The 15,646-nt window shown below is 45.4% G+C and overlaps 1 protein-coding gene across 1 annotated transcript in view; it reads right to left on the reverse strand.

The window, feature by feature from the left end:
* The window catches only part of LOC128702899 (beta-alanyl-bioamine nonribosomal peptide synthetase ebony-like), a gene marked incomplete at its 5' end in the record, with an annotated part of 330,023 nt that overhangs the window by 98,740 nt on the left and 215,637 nt on the right, over positions 1-15,646 (reverse strand). The window contains one exon of the mRNA XM_070079974.1: positions 11,002-11,121. Within this exon, the coding sequence (XP_069936075.1) occupies positions 11,002-11,121 (120 nt within the window). The remainder of the gene's footprint in view (positions 1-11,001; positions 11,122-15,646) is intronic.

The raw sequence follows: 15,646 nt of genomic DNA on the forward strand, positions 1-15,646 counted from the left end.
GGCTACTTTTGTGTCCAAGTTAGATCTCCTTAAAGGTTACTATCAGGTACCTTAGACGGATAAGGTGAAAGAAATCTCTGCCTTCGTAATTTCAGCAGTCATTATCAATATAGTTACCCCCTTTGGAATGAAAACCTCCCCCTCTTCATTCCAGAAACTTATCCGTCAGGCTATTAAAGGACTTGAAGGCACGGCAGCCTATTTACATGAAATTATAGTGGTGTCTGATACTTGGGATCAACACCTCTTTAGGGTTAAGGCTCTTTGAAACCTTCCAGAGTTCTCATCTAAGTCTTCCTTTGGCCAGGCCACTGCTTGTTTTCTGGGCAATGAAGTAGGTAGTGGCAAAGTTGCTCCTAAATTTGCTAAAGTTCTTGCTATTAAAGATTACACAATTCCCCATGATAGTAAATCTCTTCAACGTTTCGTAGTCATGATAGTGTTTTACAGAAAATTTTGCAAAAATTTTTCACATATTGTAGCCCTCCTTACCTCTTACCAGTCACAAAGTTCCCTTTAACTGGACCCCAGAATGTCAAAATGCTTTTACGAAAGCAAAAAATTGTGTACTGCACCCATTCTTTTGTCTCCAGACTTCTCCAAACCTTTCTCATTACTGGTTGATGTTTGTGAGTCTGGGGTTGGGGCATTACTGTTGCAAGATGGGGACGAGGGGGTTGCAGGCTGTAGCATTCTATTCAGCAAAGTTCCAGCCACACCAGAGGACTTACTCTACTATTGAAAAAGAAGCCCTCGCGCTGGTACTGGCTTTCGAGCACTTCGATTGTTTACGTGGGCCAGACTTTGCAGGTGGTCACCGTCTATAGTGACCACAACCCTCTGGTAAATCTACAATCCATGAAGAACCACAATACGAGGCTCATGGTATGGAGTCTACAACAGCAACCCTATTCTCTCAGAATATTACACATTGCCGGCAAAGAAAATAAGTTGGCAGACTCTCTATCTTGTCTAAAATTATATATATTAGGTTAGGATGTGTTAGGGACCAGTGGTGACCAGTTTAAGCTCTTTTTTTTGTCCCCTTGTATTTTTTTTTTTTTTAGCGAGGGGGTGTAGGATAGTGTCCTCCCATATCTTGGACCTATGTTAGCCCTACTGTCTGCTGTCTTGCTCTAAGTTTAGGGTTTGGCTTTTTACCGTGAATAAAGCTGAACTCTATCTAAAAGTTGGATGGTTGTGAGGAAAGGCAGTTCCATTATATGGTGCCATGGTAGCACGGTTACCAATGGGAGGTTGGAGCCTATTCCTGAGCCCTCTCGGTGAAGGGGTGTGGCATGCAAAAAGTATGTAACCTTTATTCTGCGCATGTACACACCCTCACTGAAAGGCTTTCTCCCCCAACCAGCGAACCAGGTGCTAAGGGTTGACGATGGGGCCCCGTCGTTCAATAAGTACACAGGTTTCAGCCAATGAGAAGATGGTTTTGGCAATCACAGAGGTGTTGTGGGTACCACACACCTGTCTGCCCTTGTCTTTCCCTTTCTAGAGCTAGTTGAAGCACGGTCTGCTCTCTAGTGGCTTCTATTCTGCCTTACAGTGGAGTGCACTAATACCTATTGTTGTACATAGTTTATATGTTGTACATACTTCTGTTCTTATTTTTTGAAAGGATAATATGAGTCAGAAGTTTTTCTGTGTTTATTTTGCTCCCTATACACCCAGGATAACAAGCCTTTGGAGTCCTGGGTTGTAATAATACTTCATTAAAATAAGATTTCTGGAGGATTGCTATTACCCCAACCTCTCTGACTATTGTTATGCTCTAACCAGGAGAAAACTATCTGGGTGGAAATAAAACTTGGAGTGTAACAGGTGGGGGCCTGTGTCCGGGAGCATACCATTGAATGTAATTTAAAATGAATACAAAAATGACATAGAGGTTTGAAGACTTAACAAGGGAGAGATTACAGAGTTTGAAGCTTCAGTTCTGTTGGGAACTAGCACGAAGCTTAGGCATAAAATACGACAGACATTTTACTTCCCAGACAGTCAGATATATGATACAGAATGTCCTTTTTCCAGATGAGCAGAATGCAGAGAATGAGAACGGAGAAGTAGATATTCCTGTTCTTTTGAATTCTTTATAACAGACTCCTGACGCTAACAACACCTACAGGAGACGACGGACAACATAAAGTTCCAGATACTTGGAAAGACAACGCTGCTACAGCTGCTCCAGTTCCCTCCCCGAAGACTAAATGGGGCACAGAAGACCATCAGGCTACGGAAACAGTTCCAGATAAACCTTTTACCGATGTTTTGGAAATGGAACAAGAAAAAGTTCTATTCGATGATGAACACGTTCCACTTCAACAAATCTCTTTTGCTCTTTTGACTACTATTCAATCAAAGGAGAATTTCGAACGTCTGGAACGTATTTTATCGCTTCAAACCTCCTATGTATAAGCCCAGAGAAAACTAAAAATGGCGAATTTTGAAAGCGAGTCTTTGCTTTATGAACAGGAAGTACTGAGAAAGAAAAGAGAATCAAGTAATATACATACGATGCCTACTTTTGACCTTAGTAAAACAGCTTCTTTAATGCCTAAATTTGCCAAAGATAATGTAGATTAATTTTTTGAGGCATTCAAAAATCAGGCAAAGGTGATGCAATGGCCTCCAAAATATTGCGCCGCATTAATACATTCATCTTTACTAGGAAAAGCCCAAACCATCACTGCCGATTTACCATTTGAACAATTCTCTGATTATAATCAGGTAAAAAATTCTTTTGAAAGCACATAACCTGTTACCTGTTAGTTACTTAAAAATGTTTAGAACTTTACAGAAACATCCTCAACAATCTTGGGTGGACTTTGCCAGAGCAAAGTTCTCAGCTTTTGAACGTTGGCGTAGGGCCGCAGGAGCCTCCTCCATAGTGTCACTTCCCAGCTGATATTACGTGAAGACCTTTTTAAATATTTCCCGGAGAGGGTTCATACTTATCTTTTGACATTTCTTACTAATTTATTAGATACTGCTGCCCACGCAGATCATTTTGAAATTTCCCATGCTATAACCGTGGAAATAGCTAAGACCCTGGAGAAGAAATCTGTCTCCAAAAATTGTAGTTCAAGAATGTCTACTAGTAAAGCTCCAGCTGTCGAACCTTTGAAGGTGTTTTCAGGAAAAAAAAGTGACAAACGGCTCTTTTTGCAGGCATTACCCTAAAGATTAATTGCCACTGTGCCTTTTTTGTAATAAGTTAGGTCATAGACAGTTCCTGTGTTGGCATAAACAGCGGGAAGATAAAACCCAACCAAAAGGGAGATATCCTACTTGGGTAATAAATTCCTCTCGGAAGTATAAAACTCTGGATGATGAATCTTTACCTTTACAGGCCACGTCTATCAGACCGTCTAATAGATGAATTTACCACGATAGTACTTCAGAAGAAATGGTCTGAGCAGCTATGGAACCCTACTTTTCCAAAGGGAAGTTCGGACTCTGTAAAGAGAGGTTAGTAAACATCACGACCTTTCGAGATACTGGCAGCTATCTCTCTGTTAAGATCAAACCTGGTAAAGTTACTTAGTAGTAACGAACCCCGGCTGAATGTATTATTAGCGGTATATGGAGGCACTAATAAAGGTTTCCATTATAAGGATTTATGTAGAACTGCCTGGATATAAAGGCTGAATTAACGTGGGACTTTCAGATAAACCTTTTCCCATTGCCGGCATAGATTTATTAATTGGGAATTAATTTGATCAATTAGAAATACCCAAAGAACCTCTAGTTTTAGACAATCCCTGCAATATAAATTATGCATTCGAAGCTTCTGATGCAGGACTGGATTTATTCCCCCTTAAAATCAGTATATCTTCACTATCATAGATATGGCAACGCGGTATCCCGACGCTAGTCCCATGTCCAAAATTAACTCCAGAAATATAGTAAGAGCTTTAATACGCTTCTTTGCACAAGTAGACATACCACGGGAAATTCAAACGGACCATGGTTCGAATTTTACGTCAAAGGTTTTTAAAGAGGCTGTCACGATTATGAGTGCAAGAGATGGTGTCTACAGCATATCATCCCCAGTCACAAGCAGTGCTAGAAAGATTCCACCAAACACTTAAATCTACTTTACGTACTTACTGTGAGCAATATTCTCGTGAATGTGATCAAGGTTTACCCTTTCTTCTCTTCGCCCTCCGCGAAGCTGAACACGAAAGTACTAAATACTCTCCATTGGACTTGGTTTCCGGACATCACGTACGAGGACCTCTAGTCATCTTACGAGGTTCTTGGATAGGGAAGAGAGGACCTCTTCATCCCAGTCCTCTACTTTGGAAAGAACATCTCTCCAAATTGAAAAGCTTAGCTGCCGTGAACCTGACAGAAGCTCAAGCCAAAATGAAGAAATTGTACGACCAAAGAGATAAACCACGTTCGTTCTCTCCCAATGAATTAGTTTTAGTTAAAAACTTAATTCGAGAACATTCGTTAAAACCTCGATATTTGGGGCCTTATGAGATAGGCAAAGAAAATGAGGTGAATTATCTGGTCTGTGAACCAGGACGTCGCAAGAAAATTAAGAGGTATCACATAGATAACTTAAAGAAGTATGAGTCTAACCTTCTCCCTACAAATATCACCTCTATTCAGCCTACATCCTATGAGAATTATGAACATTTTAGTCCAACCCTTAGAAGGTGTAGAGGCATCCTTGGACGTCCAGGTCGTTTTTAGTGACGACTGGCCATCTCATTTAGAAAGGTTGGAGGAGCTACTGAAAGCGTTGCAGAAATACAATTTCACCGTAAATTTACAAAAATGTGACTTTGGTAAAGCACAGATTAAATATCTCGGTTTTAAAATAGGGAAGGGACTAGTAGCCCCCGATCAATTATAGGTCCAAGCTATTTTAAATTTTGCAACACCTAGGGACAGGAAAGCCCTCCAACGGTTTTTGGGGATGGCTACTTATTACAGGCATGTTTGCCCAAACTTTGCTCAAGTTGCCTCTCGCCCCCGTTCACTAGATTAACAAGTCCTAAATATAAATTTAACTGGGACGGGGATTGTGAGCTAACTTCTAAACGTTTAAAACGTTTTCTTTCCTCGGCCTCAGTATTGCGAGAACCCAATTTCCAAGTTCCTTTCACCCTCCACGTTGACGCCAGCGATGCCGCAGTCGATGCTATGTTACTCAAATCTTTTCGAAACAGTAATATTCTTCATACAATGTTATTTTTGCTATGAGTTGAAAGAGTATCAAAGATCTTATTCAACCATAGAAAAAGAAGCTCTGGCTTTAGTCTTATCCTTGGAACACTTTGATGTATACCTCGGTTATTCTTCTCATGTAATAAATATTTACTCAGACCATAATCCACTAATATTTATAAGTTCTATGAATTCAAAAAATGTTGGAATCTTACGCTCTTGTCGGATCTCTATTTTTCATATAAAGGGTTCGAGTAATGTTTTAGCTGATGCTCTCTCTCGGTCCTAATGTACTGTCTAACAGCGGAAATTCTTTGCAGTCTAGCAGTATTTCTGATCCAGTCCTTGAGTCATCTCCGACACAAGGCTGATGGTTCCTTCTACACAATCATCTTAAACACCGAGATTTTTCCTTGTGGGCCGGGGTGTCATGCCCATGCCATGCTTCAATATTACATTGCGGTCGTTTCCTTTAATAGCTAAATTGGAAATGAACATCCTCGTATTATTAAGGCTTATTCTTATTGTTTATGTAACGTGGCGACGATAAGTTAAATTGAAGGTATAGTAACATGCCTGCTTCTCTGTGTACCTGTGTACGGTTAACGTGTGGTGTTCGATGGTTATACGACCCTTACCCTCCACCTTTGTTCAACTGCTCTACTGAGTGTTGGTGAGTCACGTCACGTGACCCACCTGACCTGTATGCTCAAGGGAGAGGTACGAGGAGTGAGAAATTAGCAGCCAACGAGAACACTCCGCCTCCTCTTTGGTAAACTGACGGTGGTCAATTATCTTGCTGGGAGTTATTCCCTTGTTAGAATACTCTGACTTCTTCCAAATTGGAAATTATATGTTATTTTATAAAGTAATCTCTGTATATATGCTATGTCTATATACATGTCTATATATATATTTTTTTTTTATTATCACACTGGCCGATTCCCACCAAGGCAGGGTGGCCCAAAAAAGAAAAACTTTCACCATCATTCACTCCATATATATTTATGTATATATATATATATTTATGTATATATATATATATATATATATATATATATATATATATATATATATATATATATATATATATATATATATATATATATATAATGTCGTGCCGAATAGGCAGAACTTGCGATCTTGGCTTAAATAGCAACGCTCATCTTGCCATATAGGACAAGTGAAAATTTGTGTATGCAATAATTTCGCCAAAATCATTCTGAACCTAACGAAAATAATGTATTTCACTTTCTTTGTTTAGTATTAAATTATTGTAAACAAATCTAAAATGTATTTAGTTGGGATAATCCAAAATAAATTGCGCTTCTTATAATAAGGTTAGGTAAGTTTTCTAAGTTCCTTTTGGTGCAAAATTATAAATTTTTACATCAACAATAATGGAAAAAATATATCTTTAAACGTATAAGAGAAAATTTTAGAGACGACTTAATTTTAAATGAGTTCTTGCTAATTGACCAGTTTTACATATTCGGCACGACATACATATATATATATATATATATACATATCGCACAATAAAGAACAAACTTTCTTAACTTACATAAGATAATTCGAATAGTATTATTATTAGCTTTAGGTTGAATTTTAAATATACTTCATTAAGATAAGATTTCCCGAGGATTACTATTACTACCACAACCTCTCTGACCATTGTTGTTATGATCTAACCAGAAGAAAACTGTCTGGGCGCAAATAAAACTTGGAGTGTAAGAGTGGGTTTCACTGAACCCATGGTAGGTGGGTGAGACTGAACCCATGGGAGGCGAGTGAGACTGAACCCATGGTAGGCGGGTGAGACTGAACCCATGGTAGGCAGGCGAGACTGAACCCATGGTAGGTGGGTGACACTGAACCCATGGGAGGCGAGTGAGACTGAAACCATGGTAAGTGGGTGAAACTGAAACCATGGCAGGCGACTTACACTGAACCCATGGTAGGCGGATGAGACTGAACCCATGGTAGGCGGGCGAGACTGAACCCATGGGAGATGAGTGAGACTGAACCCATGGTAGGCAGGTGAGACTGGGCCCATGGTAGGCGGGTGAAACTGAACCCATGGTAGGCGGATGAGACTGAACCCATGGTAGGCAGGTGACATGGTAGGTGGGTGCGACTGAACCCATGGAAAGTGGGTGAGACTGAACCCATGGTAGGTGTATGAGACTGAACCCATGGTAGGTGGGTGAGACTGAACCAATTGGAGGCGAGTGAGACTGAACCCATAGTAGGCAGGTGAGACTGGACCCATGGTAGGCTGATGAAACTGAACCCATGGTAGGCGGATGAGAATGAACCCATGGTAGGCAGGTGACATGGTAGGTGGGTGCGACTGAACCCATGGATGGCGGGTGAGCCTGAGCCCATGGTAGGTGGGTGAGACTGAACCAATGGAAGGTGGGTGACACTGAACCCATGGTAGGTGGGTGAGACTGAACCCATGGATGTGGGTGAGACTGAACCCATGGAAGGTGGGTGAGACTGAACCCATGGTAGGTGGGTGAGACTGAACCCAGGGTAGGTGGGTGAGACTGTACCCATGGAAGGTGGGTGAGACTGAACCCATGGTAGGTGGGTGAGATTGAACCGATGGTAGCCGGGTGAGACTTAACCCATGGAAGACGAGTGAGACTGAACCCATTGTAGGCGGGTGAAACTGAACCAATGGTAGGCGAGTGAGACTGAACCCATGGCAGGCGAGTGAGACTGAGCCCATGGTAAGAGTGTGACACTGAACCCATGCAAGGCGGGTGAGACTGAACCCATGGTAGGCAGGTGACACTGAACCCATGGCAGGCGAGTGAGACTGAGCCCATGGTAGGCGTGTGACACTGAACCCATGGAAGGTTGGTCAGACTGAACCCATGGTAGGTGGGTGAGACTGAACCCATGGAAGGTGGGTGAGACTGAACCAATGGTAGGTGGGTGAGACTGTACCCATGGTAGGAGGGTGAGACTGAACCCATGGTAGGAGGGTGAGACTGAACCCTTGGAAGGTGGGTGAGACTGAACCCATAGTAGGTGGGTGAGACTGAACCCATGGAAGTTGGGTGAGACTGAACCCATGGCTGGCGGGTGAGACTGAACCTATAGTAGGTGGGTGAGACTGAACCTATGGAAGGTTGGTGAGACTGAACCCATGGTAGGCGGGTGAGACTGAACCCATGGCAGGCAGGTGAGACTGAACTCACGATAGGTGGTTGAGACGGAACCCATTGTAGGTGGGTGAAACTGAATCCACAGTAGGAGGGAGCCTGAACCCATGGTAGGCGGGTGAGGCTGAACCCATGGAAGGTGGGTGAGACTGAACCCATGGTCGTTGGGTGAGACTGAACCCATAGTAGGTGGGTGAGACTGAACCCATGGAAGTTGGGTGAGACTGAACCCATGGTAGGCGGGTGAGACTGAACCCATGGTAGGTGGGTGAGACTGAACCCATGGTAGGTGGGTGAGACTGAACCCATAGTAGGTGGGTGAGACTGAACCCATGGAAGTTGGGTGAGACTGAACCCATGGTAGGCGGGTGAGACTGAACCCATGGTAGGTGGGTGAGACTGAACCTATGGAAGGTTGGTTAGACTGAACCCACGGTAGGCGGGTGAGACTGAACCCATGGCAGGCAGGTGAGACTGAACTCACGAAAGGTGGTTGAGACAGAACGCATTGTAGGTGGGTGAAACTGAATCCACAGTAGGTGGGAGCCTGAAACCATGGTAGGCGGGTGAGGCTGAACCCATGGAAGTTGGGTGAGACTGAACCCATGGTCGGTGGGTAAGACTGAACCATTGGGAGGCAAGTGAGACTGAACCCATGGTAGGCGGGTGATACTGAACCCATGGTAGGCGGGTGACACTGAATCCATGGTAGGCGGGTGAGACTTAACCCATGGGAAGCGACTGAAACTGAACCCATGGTAGGCGGGTGACAGTGAACCCATGGAAGGCGGGTGAGACTGAACCCGTCGTAGGCAGGTGACACTGAACCCATGGAAGGCGAGTGAGACTGATCCCATGGTAGGTGGGTGAGACTGAACACATGGTAGGTGGGTGAGACTGAACACATCGAAGGTGGGTGAGACTGAACCCATGGTAGGTGGGTGAGACTGAACCCATGGAAGATGGGTGATACTGAACCCATGGTAGGCAAGAGAGACTTAACCCATGGTAGGTGGGTGAGACAGAAACCATGGTAGGCGACTGACACTGAACCCATGGTAGGCGGGTGAGACTGAACCCATGGTAGGTGGGTGAGGCTGAACCCATGGATGGTGGGTCAGAATGTACCCATGGTAGGTGGGTGACACTGAACCCATGGTAGGAGGGTGAGACTGAACCCATGGTAGGTGGGTGAGGCTGAACCCATGGATGGTGGGTCAGAATGTACCCATGGTAGGTGGGTGACACTGAACCCATGGTAGGAGGGTGAGACTGAACCCATGGTAGGTGGGTGAGACTGAACCCATGGAAGGCGACTGACACTGAACCCATGGTAGGCGGGTGAGACTGAACCCATGTTAGGTGGGTGAGACTGAATCCTCAGTAGGTGGGAGCCTGAATCCACAGTAGGTGGGAGCCTGAACCCATGGTAGGCGGGTGAGGCGAAAGCAATGGTAGGTGGATGAGACTGAACCCATGGTAGGCAGATGAGACTGAACCCATGGAAGACGGGTGAGGCTGAACCCATGGTAGGTGGGTGAGCCCATGGTTGGCGGGTGAGGCTGAACCCATGGTAGGTGGGTGAGCCCATGGTTGGCGGGTGAAATCATGGTAGGCGGGTGAGACTGAACCCATGGTTGTCGGGTGAGACTGAACCCATATTTGGCGATTGAGACTGAACCTATTGTAGGTGGGTGAGACTGAACTCATAGTAGGCGTGTGAGATTGAGGCCATGGTAGGCGGGTGAGACTGAACCCATGGTAGGTGGGTGAGACTGAACCCATGGTAGGCAGGTGAGATTGAACCTGAAGAATTCTTTGATTTATGAATTACTAAGAACTGACCGGTGTTGGGAGAAGTACTGACCTGTGTTGTGAGAAGTACTGACCGGTGTTGGGAGAAGTACTGACCTGTGTTGTGAGAAGTACTGACCTGTGTTTGGAGAAGTACTGACCTGTGTTGGGAGAAGTACTGACCTGTGTTGTGAGAAGTACTGACCTGTTTTGTGAGAAGTACTGACCTGTGTTGTGAGAAGTACTGACCTGTGTTGTGAGAAGTACTGACCTGTGTTGTGAGAAGTACTGACCTGTGTTGTTAGAAGTACTGACCTGTGTTGTGAGAAGTACTCACTTGTGTTGTGAGAAGTACTCACTTGTTTTGTGAGAAGTACTCACCTGTGTTGTGAGAAGTACTGACCTATGTTGTGAGAAGTACTGACCTCTGTTGTGAGAAGTTCTGACCTGTGTTGTGAGAAGTACTGACCTGTGTTTAGTAGTACTGACCTGTGTGAGAAGTACTGTCCTGTGTTTTTAGAAGTACTGACCTGTGTTGTGAGAAGTTCTGACCTGTGTTGTGAGAAGTACTGACCTGTGTTGTGAGAAGTACTGACCTGTGTTGTGAGAAGTACTGACCTGTGTTGTGAGAAGTAGTGACTTGTTTTGTGAGAAGTACTGACCTGTGTTTTGAGAAGTACTGACCTGTGTTGTGAGAAGTACTGAACTGAGTTGTGAGAAGTACTGACCTATGTTGTGAGAAGTACTGAACTGAGTTTTGAGAATCAATGACCTGTGTTCTGAGAGGCAATTATTTGCGTACTGAGAAGTACTGACCTGACTTGCGAGTACTAACCTGAGTTGTTGGTGGAGCAGTTCATTGTAGAGTTGATCCAGCAAGTGTACATACTCCCAGGGTTGTGTGTGCACCCACTGCTCCAGATCTCCCATCTTGCAGTAACTCTCACCGATCAAACTGGAAAAAAACATGAAGTTATTCTCACTGGGATCATTTTTTCTCACATGAGTCACTTTCCAGCAGAGTATTCTGACCCAGAGGAAAACGTTCACCATCATTCTGGTTTCACTAACTGACGGGGCTCTACGCGCCCTGTCGAACACTCAAACACGAACTTCAACAAATAGCTACAATACAGATAGACAGATCTTCTGTTAAAGTGCTTATTAGGAAAAGATATACAGTGATCCACTACCTGGATTCTTCCGGATTCGCTGGATTCGGGCGGATTCAAACGGTTTGTTGGAAATATAGCCGGATTCGGGCGGACTAAAACGGTTTCATTGGAAATAAAGACAAACCGGAAGAACTGTACAAAAAGAATTGAATACAACTAGTAGTTATAATACAGATAGACAAATCTAGTGTTAAGGTAATTATTAGAAAAATATATACAGTGATTCACTAACTGGATTCTTCCAGTTTGTGGATTCGGGAGGATTCAAACGGATTTCGCTGGATTCAGGCGGATTCAAACGCTTTTTGTGGAAATAAAGCCGGATTCGAGCGGATTCAAATGGTTTCGTTGGAAATGAAGCAAAATGGGAAGAACTGTTAAAAAAAATAGTCATCAGGGAATTATAGACTAGCTAGGTAAGAGAGTTGTCCAGTATAGTAAGAGCACCACTACCATGAAGATCTGTGTAGTGTGCAGAAAGGGCAAAGGACGAAGACAGGCTTGGATTGCTTGCCATCTGTGTGGTCAGTGATCCCTTAGTATATCCAGGGATTTTAATCTAGTGATCACACATGACATAAACTCAGAGAGATGTTTTTGTGTCTGCCCAAACAAGATACACCTGTACGAGGAAATGACATCTATATTAAAAGACAAGAACACCAATAAAACATCCTTCTTGAAAGACATGTCAGCATGGTATGACAGCTGGAAAAAAAAACATGGGTAGTAGGGATGAGGCTGTTTTGGACAGTGCTCCTGAGGGTGCTAGTGCTGTCCTGGAGGACAGTGCTCCTGAGGGTGCTAGTGCTGTCCTGGAGGACAGTGCTGAGGGTGCTAGTGTTGTCCTGGAGGACAGTGCTCCTAAGAGTGCTAGTGCTGTCCTGGAGGACTGTGCTGAGGGTGCTAGTGTAGTCCTGGAGGAAAGTGCTCCTGAAGGTGCTAGTGCTGTCCTGCAGGACAGTGCTGAGGGTGCTAGTGTTGTCCTGGAGGAAAGTGCTCCTGAGGGTGCTAGTGCTGTCCTGGAGGACAGTGCTCTTGAGGGGGCTAGAGCTGTCCTGGAGGACAGTGCTCCTGAGGGGGCTAGTGCTGTCCTGGAGGACAGTGCTCCTGAGGGGGCTAGTGCTGTCCTGGAGGACAGTGCTGAGGGTGCTAGTGTTGTCCTGGAGGAAAGTGCTCCTGAGGGTGCTACTGCTGTCCTGGAGGACAGTGCTCCTGAGGGGTCTAGTGGTGTCCTGGAGGACAGTGCTCCTGAGGGTGCTAGTGCTGTCTTGGAGGAAAGTGCTCCTGAGGGTGCTAGTGTTGTCCTGGAGGACAGTGCTCCTGAGGGGGCTAGTGCTGTCCTGGAGGACAGTGCTGAGGGTGCTGGTGTTGTCCTGGAGGAAAGTACTCCTGAGGGTGCTAGTGCTGTCCTGGAGGACAGTGCTGAGGGTGCTAGTGTTGTCCTGGAGGAAAGTGCTCCTGAGGGTGCTAGTGCTGTCCTAGAGCTTCTAAGGGGCTACTGCTGTCCTGGAGGACAGTGCTGAGGGTGCTAGTGTTGTCAGGGAGGAAAGTGCTCTAGAGGGTGCTAGCGCTGTCTTGGAGAACAGTGCTGAGGGTGCTAGTGTTGTCCTGGAGGAAAATGCCCCTGAGGGTGCTAATGCTTTCCTGGAGGACAGTGCTCCTGAGGGTGCTAGTGCTGTCCTGGAAGACAGTGCTCCTGAGGGGGCTAGTGTTGTCCTGGAGGAAAGTGCTCCTGAGAGTGCTAGTGCTGTCCTGGAGGACAGTGCTCCTGAGGGGGCTAGTGCTGTCCTGGTGGACAGTGCTGAGGGTGCTAGTGTTGTCCTGGAGGAAAGTGCTCCTGAGGGTGCTAGTGCTGTCCTGGAGGACAGTGCTCTTGAGGGGTCTAGTGCTGTCCTTGAGGACAGTGCTTCTGAGGGGGCTAGTGCTGTCCTGGAGGACAGTGCTGAGGGTGCTAGTGCTGTCCTGGAGGACAGTGCTGAGGGTGCTAGTGTTGTCCTAGAGGAAAGTGCTCTAGAGGGTGCTAGCGCTGTCCTGGAGAACAGTGCTGAGGGTGCTAGTGTTGTCCTGGAGGAAAATGCTCCTGAGGGTGCTAGTGATGTCCTGGAGGACAGTGCTCCTGAGGGTGCTAGTGCTGTCCTGGAGGACAGTGCTGAGGGTGCTAGTGTTGTCCTGGAGGAAAGTGCTCCTGAGGGGTCTAGTGCTGTTCTGGAGGACAGAGCTGAGGGTGCTAGTGTTGTCCTGGAGGAAAGTGCTCCTGAGGGTGCTAGTGCTGTCCTGGAGGACAGTGCTGAGGGTGCTAGTGTTGTCCTGGAGGAAAGTGCTCCTGAGGGGGCTAGTGCTGTCGTGGAGGACAGTGCTGAGGGTGCTAGTGTTGTCCTGGATTAAAGTGCTCCTGAGGGTGCTAGTGCTGTCCTGGAGGACAGTGCTGAGGGTGCTAGTGTTGTCCTGGAGGAAAGTGCTCCTGAGGGTGCTAGTGCTGTCCTGGAGTACAGTGCTGAGGGTGCTAGTGTTGTCCTGGAGGAAAGTGCTCCTGAGGGGGCTAGTGCTGTCGTGGAGGACAGTGCTGAGGGTGCTAGTGTTGTCCTGGATTAAAGTGCTCCTGAGGGTGCTAGTGCTGTCCTGGAGGACAGTGCTGAGGGTGCTAGTGTTGTCCTGGAGGAAAGTGCTCCTGAGGGTGCTAGTGCTGTCCTGGAGGACAGTGCTGAGGGTGCTAGTGTTGTCCTGGAGGAAAGTGCTCCTGATGGTGCTAGTGCTGTCCTGGAGAACAGTGATTCTGAGGGGGCTAGTGCTGTCCTGGAGGACAGTGCTGAGGGTGCTAGTGCTGTCCTGGAGGACAGTGCTGAGGGTGCTGGTGTTGCCCTGGAGGAAAGTACTCCAGAGGGTCCTAGTGATGTATTGGAAGATAGAGCTCGTGAGGGTGCTAGTGTTGTCCTGGAGGACACTGAAAACAACCTTATTCAGTCCACATAGGTTCTAAATAGAGATACTTCTGGAGATGGATCAAAATGGAATGAGGCCTCAGAAAATAGTTTTGACACACTTCCAGCAAGACCTGGTGGAAGCACTGATGTCCATACAGGAGTAAAAAATATTGAGGAAACAAGAAAAATAAATGCACCAGCAGTGAACGCAGCTGCAATAAATCCTAGCAAACAGATGTAAAATCTATGTAAATATTATGCCTTGGGTATCTGCAGGCACGGTATATCTGGTAAAACAGGTGGGACATGCACCTTTGACCATCCCAAAAAATGCCGCACCCACATGACAACAGGAGAGTGCAACTTCCTTTCTTGCAGCTTATTTCACCCAGAAATGTGTCACTCATCAATCCATGAAAGAAAATGTTACAATGCATACTGCCAGGCATATCAAAAAGGGACTAGAAGACACAGACCAGCCAGACTATGGGAAACAAAGGAGAGAAGCCTCAACCTCTCCAGGAACAGAGGTTTTTTAGGGCCAGAAGGGAAAAAGACAAGAAATGACAATAGTCCTACACCACATGAAAACACTTCTGGAGCAGAGGCACAGACATTAGCCTGTACCCCAGTACAACATATATTAGAGCCAGCAAATAAAAAAAAACCTAAGTTCCATCACCAATACGAAATTTATCTTTGCAAACATACAGGGTCTAAAGCCATCAAAAAACAACAAAATTCCTTACATCAAGGAACTGCTCACGGAGTCAAATGCAATGTTTGCAGCATTCACAGAGACCCACATAAAGGATCATTATGACAACGAAATATGGATCCCAGGTTATAACATATTCCGATGCGACAGATTAAACAGGAAACGATGGGGGTGGGTCGGCCTATATGTCACAGAGTCGCTAATTTGCACAGAACTACTAAACACTTCAAATGATGCAGTTGAAGTTTTGGCTGTAAGGATCGAAAAAAAACCTAGTCATTGTATTAGTATACAAGCCTCCACATGCAACTTCCCAGTAATTCCAGGAGCAGCTTGTGAAAATTGACCATTGTAAGGAAAATCTCCCAACTCCTGCCCCAAACATCTTACCACTAGGAGATTTCAACCTGAGACACCTAAAATGGAGGAGTATAGCAATGTTTTAGCAGAGATCACCCCGGGAGTCAGCTCAGATGAAAATTCGCACACACACGAACTATTAAATCTTTGCACCAAATTCACCTTAAACCAGCAAATATTAGAGCTTACAAGACTAGAAAATACTCTGGACCTTATCTTCACTAACAACGATGATCTGATACATAATATAACCGTATCATAGACAATACACTCAGATCACAACATAACAGAGGTAAAGACATG

Source organism: Cherax quadricarinatus, unplaced genomic scaffold (genome assembly GCF_038502225.1).
Source record: "Cherax quadricarinatus isolate ZL_2023a unplaced genomic scaffold, ASM3850222v1 Contig62, whole genome shotgun sequence".
Lineage (NCBI taxonomy): Eukaryota > Metazoa > Arthropoda > Malacostraca > Decapoda > Parastacidae > Cherax > Cherax quadricarinatus.